At 38.7% G+C, this 20482-nt stretch overlaps 1 protein-coding gene across 4 annotated transcripts in view; it reads right to left on the minus strand.

Annotated features, from left to right (window-relative positions):
• Positions 1 to 20482, minus strand: part of LOC126250572 (E3 ubiquitin-protein ligase Bre1) — a 260407-nt gene that overhangs the window by 225860 nt on the left and 14065 nt on the right. For 3 of the 4 annotated variants that reach the window (XM_049951573.1, XM_049951571.1, XM_049951570.1), the window contains exons 2-4: positions 19467 to 19647; positions 16974 to 17160; positions 10255 to 10476 (exon numbers count right to left, since the gene is read on the minus strand). In XM_049951573.1, coding sequence (XP_049807530.1) covers positions 10255 to 10476; positions 16974 to 17160; positions 19467 to 19616 — 559 coding nt within the window. In that variant the 5' untranslated portion in view covers positions 19617 to 19647. The remainder of the gene's footprint in view (positions 1 to 10254; positions 10477 to 16973; positions 17161 to 19466; positions 19648 to 20482) is intronic. The other variant, XM_049951572.1, reaches the window with a different exon arrangement.

Raw genomic sequence — 20482 nt, forward strand, 5'->3', positions numbered from 1 at the left:
ACATATCCAACGCAATTAACTGAACACTAATTCACTTAATAGGGTCGCAACATAAACAGATATGAGCTGTCTCTCAGAAAAACAAAGAGCAACTGAGGCCAAATAGACTAATTGTTGCAAGCCAGTTACTCTCAACTATGGATGTCAGCAATTGTTGCATTGTCTTCATGCCTATAAATGTTTCAGACCAGCTACCGCTGTCTAAGAACACTTTTTAATCACTGTGAGCAGGTTTTATTTAATCGTGTGGCTAGGGCCCCCCGTCGGGCAGACCATTTGTCGGGTGCCGGTCTTTCAATTTGATGCCACTTCGGCGACCTGCAGTTGATGAGGATGATAGGATGAGGATAGCACAACACCCAGTCCCTAGGGTGACAAAATTCCCTGACCCAGCTGGGAAACGAACCTGGGACCAGAGAATTGACAATCTGTCACGCTGACCATTCAGCTACCGGGAGCGGACACAGTGAGGAGGTGACTGGCTGAACACATAAACCATATACATTATAGTCTAAAAAATTACTGAATTTTCAAATGAAAGGAAATAAATTTTCATACTTAAAGTTAACTTGCCTGCGTAGAATGAGTTATACTTAAATACGCTAATTTGGTACCTCTGCATCTGAGGCAGTGAGACAGTGAGTGAACAAACTTACTTAATATGACCCTTTTCCTTCACAGCAAAAAGTATTTTGGTTTCAGATGTGTTTGTCAATTAGCAGAAGACCCATTAAAAATTTTATTTTATTAGGAAGCTTACAATGTAGGGTATTATTCAAGAGCAAAATCATCTTCCAAGAAGATTTGAGAAATGTGATATAAGCATTTTCCCACATTTTCACAATTTTCCTGAAAAATGACATGGACTAATTTTTTAAAATTTTCTTTGTAACTTTACTGCTTCAATAACTGTATGTCTGTTAACTATATGCCTTACATAACTTCTGAAAAAAATTCCAGATCAAAAGCTTAATAAACTCCTGAGTTATGGGCATTTATGTAGATAAGTACCATTTTGCATTGACATTCTTGCAGAGCCCAGTCATCACTACATTTAAAATTCAGTATAAAATAAAGTTATAGTCTGAGACCAAAAAAATTTCACAGAAGTTCCTATGTTGTAAGTATAACCAAATGTGCAAACTTTTGTGAAAATCTGAGATAGAGGATTTACACATCCTTGAATTATTTTGTGTTTCGACGTGGAATGACCCGTTTTGCATTTCAATCAAGCTGCAGCTGGTGTCCATGCCTCATTGTTTTTGTTCACAAGTCAAGGTGTACAGGAAAAACTTTGGAAACACTTTCCTTTTCATCAAAACATTTTGAACTTTTTGGGCAAACACTGTAAGAGTATCACAAGCCTCAAACAGTGCTGAATCCAATTTTCGTGTGGAGAAGGGCGGTTTATAGGACTCAGTGTTATGTACCACCCACCCCATCCATTATCACCCAGTAACAGTGGGATGTCTTCGTCCTCTGCTTAACAAAAATGTGGCCTTTGACCTCTCCCAAATGACGACAGAAAAATCATATTAACACGGCAAAATAAGGGACTCGACAAGTACACACATGCTGATGCTGAACGCTTGCCACAGTACTAACAGCTGAAACGGATAATAAACAACTGAAAAACTTACAGTAATAACAACATACACTACAAAAATGGATGCTGTCGGCAGAGCTGATCATTACATTGTCAGCTACAGTTTTGTCACAAAACTGCTGAAGTACCGCAGAAAAGTACTTTTCTGGTTGCTTTAACGTATCTGTGGTAAACAGTTTTAAACTTGTAAGAAAAGCTGAGAGAACAAGACAACTAAAGAGCATTCAACTGCAAAACCTTTTTGGGAAATTTGATGATGATGATGATGAATATTGGTTTGTGGGGAGCTCAACTACGCGGTCAGCAGTGCCCATACCAAGTCCCAATTTTTACATAGTCCTATCAAGCCACTGTCACAAATGATGATGACAACACAAACACCCAGTCCCCGGGCAGAAAAAATCCCCAACCCGGCCGGAAATCGAACCCAAGACCCCATAATTCAGAGGCAGCAACACTAGCCACTAGATCACGAGCTGCGGATGGGGAAATTCGAAGAAACACATCATGAAATGACTGTTTATCATATATACATATTGAAGAACAGTTATGAAATATAATTTTTCTGCTGTTTTCATTTTCTTTGGAGGTTAAAAAGCAGAAAGATTGTGTTTCATACAGCAATGGAAAGATGCCAGGATTATTTGGGAGGAGTGTGGTGAAAAACTTGTGTTTCACTGCACGACATGCAAACAAAATCCAGGCCTTCACCCTATTGAGGTGTATCATACTTTGACAAACACCGCCGGCTGCAGCTAATATGCAGTGCTGGGTGCCACCAGGTGAAAAACAAAAGACCACAAGTGATTAAGTCAATGAATGTATGTAAAACAATCAGCCATATCTCCTGGAATTATCACACACACCAACAAGAACATTAAGAATAAAACTTTAATATGGCCCATACATGTTATTTATCTGTATCAGCATTTTTGAAATTAAGATTCAATAATAAAACAGATGTAATGACTTGTGAATTTTAAAGCCACTCATTGGACAAAATTCTTGTGAAGACATGCAGTCTTTACATCAGACAGAAAAGGACATTTGCTAAAAGTAAAACTGTTGCTAAAAGTTTTGCGCTTTAAAATTTTGAATTCTATTCCACATCTCTCTTTTTACAATACGTTTCCAATCACAGTTCAACATAGGCACCTGTTTGAACCAGATAGATGTCACTTAAATCACACAATAAAGTGTTCTGCTAGTACCATTAATCCAATTACACAGTTGATCAATGTAGGTGATGTAAAATTACATGTAAAATAAAAATTTATTCCAGTTATTTATCATTTATCAGTCTGGTAATAAAACAGGTGTACGTAGTTTAGCAAGTGGAAGGTGACGACCTAAAGCAATGCTGCATACTGTTTGTGTCTGCACACGATTGTCACCATCTTTCACATCTTACGAAGACATAGGACATACTGCTAGTCTTGTAGAAGATCTACATCTACATCTACGTGGATACTTTTAAGTTCACATCTTACGAAGACATAGGACATACTGCTAGTCTTGTAGAAGATCTACATCTACGTGGATACTTTTAAGTGCCTGGCAGAGGGTTCATCAAACCACCGCCACTATTTTCTATTACTCGATGAACCCTCTGCCAGGCACTTAAATGTGATTTGCAGAGTATCCATGTAGATGTAGATTCCAATCACGTATAGCGTGCGGAAAGCACACACACCTACATCTTTCCGTATGAGTCTGATTTCCATTATTTTACTGCAGTGATCGTTTCTCCCTATGTAGGTCAGTGTCAACACAATATTTTCACATTCAGAGGCGAAAACTGGTGACTGAAATTTTGTGAGAAGATTCCTCCGCAGCAAAAATGCGTTTGTTTTAATGGTGTTTAGCCCAAATCCTGTATCATTTCAGTAACTCTCTCCCATATTTCCCAATAACACAAAACACGCCGCCCTTCTTTGAACTTTTTGGCTGTGCTCCGTCATTCCTATCTGGTAAGGATCCCACACTGTGCAACACTATGCTACAAGAGAACGGACAAGCTTCATGTAGGCAGTCTCCTTAGTAGATCTGTTACATTTTCTAAGTGACCTGTCAATAAAATGCAGTCTTTGGTTAGTCTTCATCAAAACATTTTCTATCTGTTCCTTCCAAATGTTCGTAATTGTAATTCCTAGGTATTTAGTTGAATTAACCGATTTATCATGTAGCTGAAGTTTAAGGGATTCCTTTTAGCACTCATGTGGATGACCTCACTTTTTGTTATTTAGGGTCAACTGCAAATTTTCGCACCACTCAGATATCTTTTCTAAATCGTTTTGCGATTTGTTTTGATTTTTTTGTCTTCTCATGACTTTATTAGTCAATAAACGACAGCATCATCTGCAAACAACCTAAGACTGCTGCTCAGATTGTCTCTCAAATCATTTATATAGATAAGGAACAGCAAATGGCCTATAACACTACCTTGGGGAATGCCAGAAATCACTTCTGTTTTACTCTATGACTTTCCGTCAATTACTACGAACTGTGACACCTCTGACAGGAAGTCAAAAATCCAGTCACATAACTGAGACGATATTCCATAAGCACACAATTTCACTACAAGCTGCTTGCTTGGTACAGTGTCAAAAGCCTTCCAGAAATCCAGAAATATGGAATCGACCTGAAATCCCTTTTCAATAGCACTCAACACTTCATGCGAATAAGGAGCTAGTTGTGTTTTCCAAGAACGATCTTTCCTAAACCCATGTTGACTGTGTGTCAACAGACCATTTCTTCGTGGTAATTCATAATGTTAGAACACAATATAGGTTCCAGATACCTGCTGCATATCAGTGTTAATGATATGGGCCTGTAATTAAGTGGATTACTCCTACTACCTTTCTTGAATATTGGTGTGGCCTGTGCTACTTTCCAGTCTTTGGGTACGGATCTTTCATCGAGCGAACGGTGGTATACGATTGTTAAGTATGGAGCTAATACATCAGCATACTCTGAAAGGAACCTAACTGGTATACAGCCCGGACCAGAAGACTTGCTTTTATTAAGTGATTTAAGTAGTTTCACAGCTCCGAGGATATTGACTTCTATGTTACTCATGTTGGCAGCTGTTCTTGATTTGAATTCTGGAATATTTACTTCGTCTTCTTTTGTGAAGGCATTTCGGTAGGCTGTGTTTAGTAACTATGCTTTGGCAGCACTGTCTTCGATAGTATCTCCATTGCTATTGCACAGAGAAGGCACTGATTCTTCATTGCAGCTAACATACTTCACATATGACCAGAATCTCTTTGGATTTTCTGCCAGGTCTCGAGACAGTTTTTTGTGGAAATTGTTATAAGCATCTTGCATTGAAGTCCGTGCTAAATTTCGAGCTTCTATAATAGAGCGCCAATCTTGGGGATTTTGTGTCTGTTAAAATTGGGCATGTTTGTTTCGTTGTTTCTACAACAGTGTTCTGACCCGTTTTATGTACCAAGGAGGATCAGCTCCGTTGTTTGTTAATTTATGACAAGAAGTGAAACACAGTGACACACATACAGTGGCAAGCACATGCAGTCATTATTAACATGTAGCACAAATGCAATTTTTTTCCCTCTAGTGGTAAAACAATCTGCCAGCCATTAAGCTTGCTGCTATCAAATGTCATTCTTGCTCCTCTGTAACCAAGAGACTAATGTAATTTTTGTTAATTACCAACTGAAGATGACCATATCAGACATTCAAATACTTAGTGGAATAATAAATGATCAAAACAGAAAATGCTTTCATTTACACTTAATTGGGGTCTAGCCTCTCCACGTGTAACCCATGACAAAATTGTTATTAAAGATTTCTAACTGCCTCTGCAATATAAGTTCAGGCTTTTCCTCGACTATCAAAGGTAAAACATCACCGTTATGTGAACGTGCAATTAAGTTTTCACTCTGATTGCTGGAATCACACATTAACATTAAAATGTTTTTTAATATGTGACAGTGCTCATCTTTTCAGACCTAATTCTTGATATATTTCACCAAGCAAATTCATTCAAAGCAGAACAGTACCCTGAACTAAGGATTTTCAGGTAACTTCACACTGCATATCACTGGCTGATTTACTTCACCCATTTATTGTTTATTGTGAATGCCAACCCTTCTTGCAATCCACACAACACATCCAAGGGAATGTTGCATGTAACACACAAGGTTTCAAACGTACACTGAAAGAGTAAGTAAAACAGGCAACCAAGGCATTACATTACATGACTGGCAACACAGCATAATCATCAAACTGATAACCTAGCTTCAATTCAGTATACAATCAACACCCTCTACATGTGATCCAGGCAAAGATGCCAAAATATAAGCACAAAAATCAATTGCTCAAAATTTGTTCATGGAAAAGAAGTATTTTTTGGTGACGATAAAAAATAGTCATAGCAGCCTATCAACAAGACACACAAGTTATCTCTCTCAAAATCAATTAGATCAGGCCTTTTGATACTATGGAAAAAGTATTCAAAATGCATTATGTTCATAGTAGGGCTCGGCCCATCTGCCATTCTGCCTATGCAAATATTCCCTTGTACATCAACAAGGGTAAGGAAAGTAAGGATCAAAGTTCAGATTACAGAACCGTTGTCCAAATATTTTTCATTGGTAATGTTAAGCTTCAAACTGTTCAACAAAAACTGAAATCCTACAATCTATACTTAAAGGGCAACGTAGATTTACACCTGGTTGAGATAACAGAGAATAGGTATTGCCAATAAAGTTTTGTGAGTACTTTGTACCTGTCTACATGTGCTTTTTAGATAATACAAAACATCTTCAATATTGTGAAATGAGATTTATATGCAAGAGGTCTCATCCAGCTAGCTACAAAATAATTAAATTGTTAATTGCATTCTCTACAAAAATAACCATTTGTAAGACCAAGCACAGTATTTAATGTCGGATGAATTTCAGACAGCTAACAAATAATACTAATGACATGTCAACAGTAGACCTACCTTTCTTTTGTACACACAACAGATGAGATTACAATGTTGCTTGTTTGTATCAAAGAAACAAGCACAAAAGCAGGGCTCCAATCACAACAAAGAAAATTTAAGATGCTAATTATCAAAAGAGAGCAGTAAGATAGAAACAATGTTGTGTGGATCAGATACATTCAAAGTCGGCATGTGAGTGTCAACAGAGATCAGTATCTTAGAAAAGTGTGAAGAATAGATATTTTAACTAGTATTGTGAACACTATGCTTTCGACTATGTGGTAGTAAGAAGCATCTCTGGCCTAGAGAAACAAATAAAAGAAATGAAAACAAATAAGTGAAATCCCAATTGTTTAACAAGGAGTACTCTACAACACTGATCCCTTACTTAGCTTGCATTTATCGTGAATCTTTCGCCCAGTGCAAAGTCCCAAGGAACTGGAAAAAAAGTGCAGGTGACTCTTGGATGTACGCAGGGTAAAAGAACAGACACACAAATTTATGTACGTGAATCAGCACGGTTTTAAAAAACACCATTCACATGAAACTAAGCTTGCTCTTTTCTCACATGATATAATGCGAACTATGGATTAAAGACAACAGGCAGAGTCCACATTTCTAGATTTCCGAAAATCATTTGGCACAGTACACCACTGCAGACTTTTAATGAAGGTACAAGCATATGGAATAGGTTCCCACATATGCAAATAGTCAAAGACCCAGTATCTTGTCCTTAATGGTGAGTGTTCGTCATGGACAAGGGTATAGGGTATCGTCACAGTGACTCTACTATTTGCTAAGTACATAAATGATCTGGCAGACAGGATGGGCAGCTATCTACAACTGTTAGCTAATGATGCTTTTGTGTACGGGAAGATTGGGACGAAGAGTGACTGTAGGATGATACAAGATGACTTGGACAAAATTCCTAGTTGGTGCGATCAATGGCAGTTAGCTTTATATTTAGGAAAATGTAAGTTTATGTGGATGAGTATGAAAATGAAGCCCATAATGTTCAGATACAGCATTAGTATTGTCCTGCTTAACACAGTCACATCATTTAAATACCTAGGTGTAGCATTGCAAAGCGATATGAAATGGAACAAGCATGTGAGGATTGTGATAGGGAAGGCAAATGGTCGACTTTGGTTTCTTGGGAAAATTTTAGGAAAGTGTGGTTCATCTGTGAAGGAGACCACATACGAAATGCTAGTGCAACCTATTCTTGAGTACTGATCAAGTGTTTGGGATCCGCACCAGGACAGATTAAAGAAACACTTATCAAAGCAATTCGGAAAGGGGCAGCTAGATTTGTTACGTGTAGGTTTGAATAACACGCAAGTGTTACAGAGGTGCTTTGAGAACTCAAATGGGAAGGCAACATACGAGAAATTAGGGCTCATACAGAGGCACACAGACAGTCTTTTTCCCTTGCTCTATTTGCGAGTGGAACAGGAAAGGGAATGACTAATAGTGGTACAGGGTACCCTCCGCCATGTATCGATATGAACTGTGATACATAAGTTATGCTATTGAGTTATGATATTGAAAGCATCTTGTGTAGTTCCTTGCAAGTAATTTAGTTCTCCATGTAACTGGACATGGCAACTTTACCTGGTAATAAAGCATTATTATTGGCATATGTACATTTTGTTATGGACCCGGAAATCCATGAAGAACTGCTCTGCATGAGAGGTGCAACAACAACACTAAAGGTGATTCAGTAATTAATATTTTGGAAGATCATTGAATAGGAAATGTGATGCCTTTATCAAATATATTATCAGTGGCGGCAGATGGAGCACCTGTCATGTTTGGGAGCTATCATAGACTCACGAGCCATTTAAAACAAAATGTACCTGGGGTGTTTATAAGACAGAGTGTCATTCATCAACAACATTTAGTTGCCAAACCAAATATTTGAGTGCAGCAACCTTTTCAATTTTTCATGTACACAAATTTCTAAGCAATGCACTGAATTCTAGTTTATTTACATAGTTATGCGAAGAAAAAGACAATAGCTTTGATTGGTTAGTCCTTCATACTGAAGTACAGCTGTCAAAAGGCTATGCTTGACAAGATTTATCTCACTTCTTGAGACTGCTTTTAAGTCTCTGGATCCTAAAAATACAAGTTGGAAAGAAAATTTTATCAAGGGAGAAACACACACAGCTTATCTAACAGATTTGTTAACTGAATTTAATAAGGTTAAACTGCAGTTACAAGGTGACTAATTTTGATAGAAACAAAGTCCACCATCTCAGCTTTTCTTGCTAGAGTTAAACTAACAAAATTTTTCCAGCAAGTAGAGAACACCATTTCAACTGCCATGGTACTAGGAGGGGGAGGGTGGTAAGCCCGTTGCCCTGGCCATCTTTCGCCACTGGGAAAGGTCACCAACACTCAATGTAATAGCAGCCTGAGTGGTCCTGGGACCATCCTGGAGGCCCCACAGCCATTGTCTAGTGCTCTACCTGTTAGACCACCACAGCTGCCATCAAAAAAATTTCTGCTGATACAATATTCTAACTCCGCATGGAGCACTTGTCACATAAGTCAAATAGTTTCGTTCATTTAGTCAAAGTCAGTACAACAAATAAACTAAACTAAAAATAAAAATAAATTTTTTTATCGATTTATATTTTGCAAAAATTTTATTACCAATCAAGTGAAAGAGGGTGGATTGAATAGTAAGTGATCATTAATACTTTCACTCAGACTTAATGGCATTGATTAAGGCAAAGAAGGTGAGACAACATTGGCAAAGCTGAAAATTTCAGCACAGAGCACAAGGGTCAGGCTCAAATTGATAACACACATTTAATCATCAATTTCCATTTTCAGTTCTAAGTCTTTGGTGTACTATTTCTTAATCTATATTCAGTGACATTGCAAATGATCGCTGTAAGCAACAGGGTAAAGTAAGTACATAATATATAATGAACAGAGGATAAAATACAACACAGGCAACAAGGTTCTTGTCGTGTATCATGCACATAATTTGTGTTTTGGATTGACCCAATGTGTGGTCAATATTGGTGTTATTTTGGCGACGCCATCCAAAGCATTACTGGCTCATGATTATTTTAGCTCTGAAGAACTATTTGGACATTTTAATTTCAATCTCTATGGCCCAATGTAAATCTTCATACCCTGATACCCAGAAGATATGAGATAAATTGTAGTTTTTAAAGGGAAAGCAAATCAACTGAAAGTACTAATATACACAGATTATCGTAACTGCTAAGAAACCATCTTCTGCTGATGATAAATATAATGAAATTTATACATCTAATGATATTAAAACTGTCGAGTACACACACACACACACACACACACATACACACACACACACACACACACACACACACACACACACACACACACACACGTCTCCCGGTTCTTGCTCTGTATTTAATATTGAAGCACTTAAAGTAAGATGTTTTTGCACCTATTTATCTATTCCATTTGTTACAATCAAAATCGTTATGTGCACCAAGTGACATATTAGTGATTCCAACTTAATTTATCCAGCACTACTTCCTTGTCAAACTACAAAGTTGTGCACATGTTTTACAAACTCATAAGCTATTACATAATTTTACTACTGTTATGTGCAGTAAATAATATTAACAGTGATCAAAAATAAAGCATTTAAAGTATAGAAACTAAAAATGAAAAAAAGCAAGCATACACTGATCACAAGATGGGAGAAGATTCCAATAACCTCCATCAAGTTCGCCTTTAAGAGCCAATGTGATTTTTTCATTGCGTTGCATGAGTCGATCAAAGGCCTGGATCACTTTCGCAACTGCCCTCTTAGAAACTTGAACACGATTTGCTAGCTTCTCATCCAATTCTTCTTTGTCCCATGTCGATAACTGCATCAAGAAGGAAGTTGTGGCCTCATTCTCATCTGTAAGTAACAGTTGTCATAAGTATACTCCGTTGTAAACAGTTCAGTATGTCACCATAGGCATATAAGTTAAGAATACTACAAGACGGCACATGATGTGGTTACCACAACTAATTGGCGAAAAAAGTGTTTTATAAACACTGGTCCTTTATTTCAAGATTGTTCTTATAGCAGATGGGGGACTCACCATACATGATTTTACTCTTCTAAGTTTCACATGTGTTTTCCCAGACACTACAAGAGCAAATGTTAAAACAGTTAATAATTACCTGAGAAAGCTATTTTTCCCCACAGCTGATGAAAACTACTTGCTGTGCCAAAGTATGTGCCTAAATGCATTTCTTCATACTTTATTTCTAGCAGGCATGGCAGACTGTGATAGAAATGAAGCACCTGCTATATAACAGCTGAAGATAAAGATCATACTCAGCAATATCTCATAAATAATTAGTAACAGGAGTAACACAGTGGTGGTTGGTACAGGTGCAAACAACTCCTCTCTCACTCTTTTAGTTCAACATTATTCCATTTCGTTTGTGAAACTTTTCTTCTCCCTCTTCTTCTCACTACAGTTAATGTGTTGCACAGCTCTATGGGTGGATTACATCTACAAACATGCACTGTATGGACATAAACAGTATATCACCGAGTAGTATATTACACCACATGTCTTACTTTTTCGGTATTTTATGTTACATACTAAAAGTGTTACAGAATAATGCAACACTTGAAGTCATGCTAATCAAAAATGATGAAAGCTATCACACACAACAATTTGTGAGACTTTTGTATCAGCAGTTAATAAATTGAAAGGAACATATTATGAATGCTGCATTAGATTTGCTGTTACACTTTAATGCACTGAACACCTTGGGCTATGCTAATAAATCACAGTAACAGGAACCACACGTCTGTGGCACCTGACGTGTGTGCAATGTGTTGCAAAGATCAAGCCCTAACCATTTAACCTAGTCATTAATTTGAATTATATCAGTTGCTTGCCATAATCCAAATTAGAAGACATCCGGGAAATTTCATCTCCAATATCCAGTAAGAAAACGACTATCAGCATGCCTATACATCACATTATTATAACAGTGAAGGAACAAAAAGTATCTGGTACAAGAGTTAAAAAAAGTCCTAAATTCCCTTATCCTCTTGGGATCAATCATAAATTTGCTGTTACATGCGCTGGACAACAAGCTTCAGTGAGTTCACACTTTTGGAATTAAAAATGAAGTCGTACATTTCTCCTCTAACAGATGGTAAATGTGGGTATGCTGTCACAACATTCTCTTAATTCAAGATGACATGTTTCATTCATTTTGTGTAGCCAATGACAATTACATCAGTTGCCAAAGCTCCTTTAGCAGCAACAATAGGAACTGATGAGAGAATCAATTTGCAGCACACATTTAGTTGGCTGACTGTGAACTTACAGAACTCTTATCTATACTCTCATATGTTCTCATTCAAATTCACAAAAGCGTGAAGTCTTTAGCTGGCTAAGCACAGACAGTTGTTACCTGCAGAGTTAATACCACACTTGTTCACTGCATTTGTTCTAAATAGAATTTTCTGAAGGAATGCTTGGGCTGAATCATGATAGATTACATTACCACAAGCAGCAGAAAAACAATTATGGTCTGCAAGACAAGAGTTCCACTTTTCTAAGGGTTTCTGAGATTATGTTGGAACAAAATAGACCACATTAAACTACTGTGGGTAAGTAGTTTAGTTAAATGTGCAGTAACATTAGGCAAACAGCAAGGGTAATCCACGAGATCTTGTGGAAAATTACTTAAAACGTGTTTTTTAATCACAGATGATAGTTGGGTTATGACAAATAGTTTAATTTAAATTACTGCAAGAGTAGGAGGACAGTGTTACTTCTTTTTAATGCTATTTCTGATTCTCATTCTGTATACATTGTGTATTTTGAGGTGACAATGTCTATATCAGGAATGCAAGCTCATCGCTGTTAGCAGACTGAAATGGAAGAGTTCATGAGATCCTATTCTCTTTTGCACCTGCATTTATTAAACAGTGGTTAAGCCACCCCCCCCTTTCCCCCAAAACACACACACACACACACACACACACACACACACACACACACACACACACACACACACACACAGTTCCATAAGTCTCCATCACCTCCTTCCCTAATTTCCTAATTTGAAGCAAAACTTCATGTTAACACACTGCTCCAGCTTTGCAATGACATGAGTGTGATGGATGCTTGTAGATGACTGTCAAATGTCTTTGAGAATGAGAGCAGAAGGGTTGAAGATAAGCAAAGACAGTGTAAGCACTGTTGTTCATAAAAATTCATAGACATACCAGCTATCCAACAATACATGACCAAGGCCCTGCAAGCGATTCCACAAGAAGCACTTCCTGTCAGTTTCCAACAGCTTTACAACCAATATCAAAGGTGCTTTGTAGCTAATAGCGATTACTTTGAAGGCCAATAAAGTTATTTTGCTTGTTATTCTTGTTTCATTTAGTTTCTGGGGCCAATCATCAAACTTTTCAGACACACCTTGTATTTATAGCACTCTTCATACTTTGAATTACTGTATTTTCATGGTAAAAATGAGGAACGGTTATATTACATAACTGATAAATCTTTAACAGTTAATTTGGAGAATATTTCTTTGTACACACACTATCTGACATAAAACCGGTCACTACAGAGACCAAGTCTCACTATCTGCACAAACTGACAACGCCACAAGACGAAGCAACAGGAAGAAGTGTTGTCTTACGCTTATTCTGGTGCTGTATCTGCTCACAGTGTAGTGGTAAAGGTCGTGCTGTGCAAATGTGAAATAGAGGCCCCAGATTGACATTTTCACTCTGCAGCGGAGTGTGCACTGATGTGAAACTTCCTGGAAGATTAAAACTGTGTGCCAGATCGAGACTCAAACTCGGGACCTTTGCCTTAAGCGGGCAAGTGCTCTACCAACTGTGCTACCCAAGCAAGACTCACGCCCCATACTCACAGCTTTACTTCTGCCAGTACCTCATCTCCTACCTTCCAAACTTTACAGAAGCTCTCCTTTGAACCTTGTAGAACTAGCACTCCTGATAAGAAAGGATATTGCGGAGACATGGCTTAGCCACAGCCTTGGGGATGTTTCCAGAATGACATTTTTACTCTGCAGCGGAGTGTGCGCTGATATGAAACCTCCTGGAAGATTAAAACTGTGTGCCAGATCGAGACTCAAACTCAGGACCTTTGCCTTTTGTGGGCAAGTGCACTCTAGAGCACTTGCCCGTGAAAGGCAAAGGTCTCGAGTTAGAGTCTCAGCCTGGCACACAGTTTTATTCTGCCTGGAAGTTTCATATCTACTATCCAGTTTGCTGGAATATCAAAGTTATTTGTTGTACTTCACAACAGAAATGCAAAGTATTTTTGCAATATTGTCAAACGGTTTTTGTTTTCTTGTTAAATATTTGAATTATTAACTAGTTCTATAAAGAGTGACAGAATAATTTATCAGTGTGTGAACAGCTACAAATGGAAGAAAGTACTCAAACTCAAGTAACTAGATTTTTTTTAAAAACTTTACTGTTATCTATTCATTTTAGTCAGTTCTTTGTTACTTGAATCTCTGATGTGAGGTGTACCAGTTTTGTGTGGAACACCCTGTAGATATAGGAGAGCAGAGAGAATTGCTCAAGTCAATAAGGCCACAGTAACTATGAAAGTGACATTAAACTGTTTCAAGTAAACAGTACTTACTCTAACATCCAATAAAGGAATAATCTTAGGAGATGGAAAAGCTATACAGGTTAGGGGCTACACCAACAGCACAGACTGAAGGATACAACAATTGGCTGTACAGATAACAGTACATAGAAATCTGATCCAGTTAACATCATTAATCATCAAACTAGAACGCAAGCCCAATCTAGTAATCTCTTCACTAGTAAACATACAAAAAGAAATAGTGGAACTACACATACTGAATCCAGCACAAGTCATACAATATTTACAACTTATAAGAGATGACTTGTGAGGTGATATGTCCCCTACAGCACTGACTGAGGACAGTGGGTGTCAATTGCTCGGAATTGTCGACAGAGATATTTTTGTCAGAACAAATAGTGAGCTACATTCTGACTGTACTGTTAGTGGAAAATAAAAGACTGGAGGATAAAATATTGCAACAGTCTCTCACATTAAAAACTGCTAATGTTAAACATAAAACATTATCTATACATGTTTTTGGTTTATTAAAGTACTATAGATATAGGCATATGAAAAATGATGTTTATGTACTAATAATACAAAGCATACGTCTAATTAACACACTGTAAGGCATACATGTATTTCCTAGCAGCTTTGCATAAAAGAACATGACTACTTGTCAGGTTTGTAATCCTTCAAGGAATTGTGATGGTCTGAAAAAGAAATGTAAGTGATTAACATAGCTGTAAAATACCAATGTCATGTAAAATACAAAGCAGAAAAACCCTGACTCATAACATCAATTTCTTGTAAGCATTATTAGTAATATTCACAACTGTTCAGTGGTTACAACAGCCTCCAGTGTTGAAGTGGGAAAAACCGAGGCAAAACCAGAAATGTTGCTGATATGGATGAGCAAATAGTAAAGATGTAGATGAGCTCACTGCTTATCTCACAGAGTTCATTTTCATTTGGGGAACTGCCTCAGAGGTAACATATGTAATCCATGCAGCAATAGAACAATAGTATGGAGTGCGACACTTGTGACTGTGGGAACTTCAGATTCAGTGCGACACCATTTTCATAATTTTGCTCCACTTCTCAGTTTCCTGTGGAGAAGGGGCAAGGGTACCCCTCCTCCCACCCCACTACACAGTTACTATCTATTTCATTACCTCAGAATTCTGTTTCAGAACTTTCTGTAACTTTTATTCCAGTACTTTATGTTTTTGACACAATGAGGTATAAAAAAGTTTAGTCATTATACAAAAACAAAGTCAAATTACAGTAGCATTGAGAGGATAACTTGATGCTCAGAATCAAAAAAACACTAGCATTCATAGAAAGTAATCATGCGACCGCAGTCAATTGTTGCTATGTTAATTCTTTCAATGGAAAGTAACATGTTACCTTATACATGAGGAGGACACAAAAATAACTGGAATCTTAAAGCTGCACATCATGTACTTGTAATACAAGTTTGTGCTGCCAGAAGGCTGTTGTAGCACCCCTCCTGAGTCACTCTGCTACGCGGTGTCAGCCAACAGTAACTAGTGTGGTTTCTCCGGCAGTTCTACAAGTGTGCATACAGTGCAGATGTGACACAAGAAAATCTCTCTTTCTTATGAACAATGTGTGGCTGCAAAATTTTGTTTTTACTTACAACAATGCAGCATACACCACTGTTGTGATACAAACAGCTAACAAAGAGCATGCTTTTAGTAAAATTCAAGTGTATGAATAGATTTTTCAGTTTAAAAAGGGAGAAATGGCCATTGAAGATCAGCCCCATTCCAATCGCCCTCCAACTGCTCGAAGCAAATGCAACATGGGCAAAATCCATGACGTGATCAAGGCAGGACAATCAACCAACACTAGGACTTATCCAGGTTGTCCTGGAGCTCAATTCAGAGCATTTTGACCATTGATTTGGGGATGTGAAGAGTGGCATCAAAGTTCTTACCAAGACTTCTCAGCAGGAATCAAAGGGAACATCACATTCAAGCATGCCATGAAATGTAGGACACATTCAAAGACAATCCAAATTTTTTCAACAAAACCACAGATTACAAATCATGTTGCTATGGGTAGGATCCAGAAAGTAAATAAAAATCAACTAGTTCACTTCATCCAAATAAAGCTTGGCACGTGAATTCGAATGTGAAGATGATTATGATCTGTTTTTTTATATCCAACGGATTGTACACTCAGAATCTGTTCATCAAAACCGGTCAGTAGACCAATAATTCTATTTGGAGGTTGTGAAAAGGCTACAATGGAGTTTGGCACAAAAATATGTGGCTTTGTGGAATTCTGGCGAGTAGTTCCCACATAACAACAACACTCCTGTGCACATAGCTCTCTGCGTGAGTCAGTTTTTGGTCTCGACATAGATGATTACCTTGATTCACACACCCTATTTGTCAGATTTAGCACCCTTGGTTTTCTTCCTGCTCTCGAGGATGAAAAAGAGTTTAAACGGAAGCATTTTGCCGATGTTGAAGACATAAAATGCAATGTCATGAAGGTGCCAGCAGGTATCAAAAGGGATGAATTTAACAGGTGCTTCCAACACTGAAATCAACATTTGGACAAATGCATTAACACTAATGGAGAGTACTTATGGAAGATTGAGGCTGCATTTGGAAAACAAAGTAAATACTTTCTACAAATCCACATATTTTTGGGATCCCCATCGCATACAATGCACCCATTCCATATATATAGTAATCCTCAAGATTCCTTTACAATTTTATACATATATATATATATATACATATTTAAAAAGACATACTCCGATTTTCTGATTCATCAGCCGTTTCTGCATCAAACCGCTGCAACAGAACACGGATGTCTTCATTAAGCTGGTTCCAATAACGATTCACAACATTAAGCACAGCATCATCTTGAGTTTGCCTTTTTTCTAGTTGTTCTATCCTTTGCCGTAGTTCAGCTTCTATGCGGTGGCGCTGCTCCAGACGCTGAATAACAGTAGAGCAGAGGAAAATAAGTATATTCATATTATAAGGGGGGACAGAGAGAATGTACGCACAACACTTGTCATGTAGAGTTAATATGTATGTCATAATAGAGGGAAACATTCCACTTAGGAAAAATATATCTAAAAACAAAGATGATGTGACTTACCAAATGAAAGTGCTGGCAGGTCGACAGACACACAAACGAACACAAACATACACACAAAATTCAAGCTTTCGCAACAAACTGTTGCCTCATCAGGAAAGAGGGAAGGAGAGGGAAAGACGAAAGGATGTGGGTTTTAAGGGAGAGGGTAAGGAGTCATTCCAATCCCGGGAGCGGAAGGACTTACCTTAGGGGGAAAAAAGGACGGGTATACACTCGCACACACACACATATCCATCCACACATATACAGACACAAGCAGACATATTTAAAGACAAAGAGTTTGGGCAGAGATGTCAGTCGAGGCAGAAGTGCAGAGGCAAAGATGTTGTTGAATGACAGGTGAGGTGTGAGTGGCGGCAACAAAACCTCTTTCCTCATTACCTTAGCCAGCTTCATCCTGACCCACAACTTCTTCACTTTTGAAGGCCAGACATACCAACAATTAAAGAGAACAGCCATGGGTACCAGGATGGCCCCTTTGTACGCCAACCTATTCATGGGTCGCTTAGAGGAAGCCTTCTTGGTTACCCAGGCCTGCCAACCCAAAGTTTGGTACAGATTTATTGATGACATCTTCATGATCTGGACTCACAGTGAAGAACAACTCCAGAATTTCCTCTCCAACCTCAACTCCTTTGGTTCCATCAGATTCACCTGGTCCTACTCCAAATCCCATGCCACTTTCCTTGATGTTGACCTCCACCTGTCCAATGGCCAGCTTCACACGTCCGTCCACATCAAACCCACCAAAAAGCAACAGTACCTCCATTACGACAGCTGCCACCCATTCCACATCAAACGGTCCCTTCCCTACAGCCTAGGTCTTCGTGGCAAACTAATCTGCTCCAGTCCGGAATCCCTGAAGCATTACACCAACAACCTGACAACAGCTTTCGCATCCCGCAACTACCCTCCCGACCTGGTAGAGAAACAAATAACCAGAGCCACTTCCTCTTCCTCTCAAACCCAGAACCTCCCACAGAAGAACCACAAAAGTGCCCCACTTGTGACAGGATACTTTCCGGGACTGGATCAGATTCTGAATGTGGCTCTCCAGCAGGGATACGACTTCCTCAAATCCTGCCCTGAAATGAGATCCATCCTTCATGAAATCCTCCCCACTCCACCAAGAGTGTCTTTCCGCCGTCCACCTAACCTTCGTAACCTCTTAGTTCATCCCTATGAAATCCCCAAACCACCTTCCCTACCCTCTGGCTCCTACCCTTGTAACCGCCCCCGGTGTAAAACCTGTCCCATGCACCCTCCCACCACCACCTACTCCAGTCCTGTAACCCGGAAGGTGTACACGATCAAAGGCAGAGCCACGTGTGAAAGCACCCAGGTGATCTACCAACTGACCTGCCTGCACTGTGACGCATTCTATGTGGGAATGACCAGCAACAAACTGTCCATTCGCATGAATGGACACAGGCAGACAGTGTTTGTTGGTATTGAGGATCACCCTGTGGCTAAACATGCCTTGGTGCACGGCCAGCACATCTTGGCACAGTGTTACACCGTCCGGGTTATCTGGATACTTCCCACTAACACCAACCTATCCGAACTCCGGAGATGGGAACTTGCTCTTCAATATATCCTCTCTTCCCGTTATCCACCAGGCCTCAATCTCCGCTAATTTCAAGTTGCCGCCACTCACACCTCACCTGTCATTCAACAACATCTTTGCCTCTGCACTTCTGTCTCGACTGACGTCTCTGCCCAAACTCTTTGTCTTTAAATATGGCTGCTTGTGTCTGTATATGTGTGGATGGATATGTGTGTGTGTGCGAGTGTATACCCGTCCTTTTTTCCCCCTAAGGTAAGTCCTTCCGCTCCCGGGATTGGAATGACTCCTTACCCTCTCCCTTAAAACCCACATCCTTTCGTCTTTCCCTCTCCTTCCCTCTTTCCTGATGAGGCAACAGTTTGTTGCAAAAGCTTGAATTTTGTGTGTATGTTTGTGTTCGTTTGTGTGTCTGTCGACCTGCCAGCACTTTCATTGGTAAGTCACATCTTCTTTGTTTTTAGATAATGTGTATGTCATTTACACATAATTGAAACTGATGTATAAATACCTGTTTTACATATGAAAAATAGTTAACAAATGTCATTTATACTAAGGTACCATCCAACAAGTTACCTGTGCTAGCTTCTTGTTCTGGAACTGGAGAACTTTCATGTCCATTTCTTCCAAAGTTGATATTGGTCCTATACGAATTGGTTCAAACTGGACTTTCTTTATTGGTGGCTGGTTGCTCGTACCAGCATCCTCTGCTGGTCGTTTCGACATTTTGGAACTGCTGTTTCTACAGTTTCACTATCTAAGGGGAAAAGAAGTTATATTACCAACATAAATCAATAATTCTAGTGCTAATAGTAGCAACAATATCAATTCTGAAAAACCAAATCAATCCATCACAGTCAACAAACAGACAAAAACTACTCATGTGTCCAACAAGTCTGATTCTACACTAAATTTGCAGCTGAGTTAGTCTCTTTTTTAACTATAATCAGCTGCACATTCCTCAAACAAAAAATCATGCCTAGTAGTTGAAGAAAGCATGGGTCACACCTGTCTACAAAAAGAGTAGTAGAAGTAATCCACAAATTTTCCACCCAATACCCTTTACATCAATTTCTTGTAGAATCTTTGAACCTATTCCGAGCTCCACCATGTCAACCAGCATGGATTCCAAAACATCAATCATGCGAAACTCGCACAACATATTGAAGGCTTTGGATCAAGGCAGCCACGTAGATGCAGTAAGTCTGGATTTACGAAAGGCATTTTTCTCAACACCCTACCTATGCTAATCATCAAAAGTACTATCATATGAAGTATCAAGTGAAATTTGTGACTGGATTGTGGATTTTTTGGTAGCAATGATACAGCAAGTTATCTTTTGTGGAACGTCAACTTTGGGTGTGCTCCAGAGAAGTGTGTTGGGATCCTTGCTGTTCATGTTGTATATTAATAACATTGTTGACAATATTAAGAGTAGCCCGAGACTTTTCGGAGATGATGCAGTTATCCATAATGAAGTACTATCTGAGAAAATCTGCACAAATATTCAGTCAGAATATGATAATATTTCAGAGTGGTGCAAACACTGGCATCTTGCTTTAAATCTTCAGAAATGTAAAATTATGTATATC

This window comes from Schistocerca nitens, chromosome 1, assembly GCF_023898315.1.
Source record: "Schistocerca nitens isolate TAMUIC-IGC-003100 chromosome 1, iqSchNite1.1, whole genome shotgun sequence".
NCBI lineage: Eukaryota > Metazoa > Arthropoda > Insecta > Orthoptera > Acrididae > Schistocerca > Schistocerca nitens.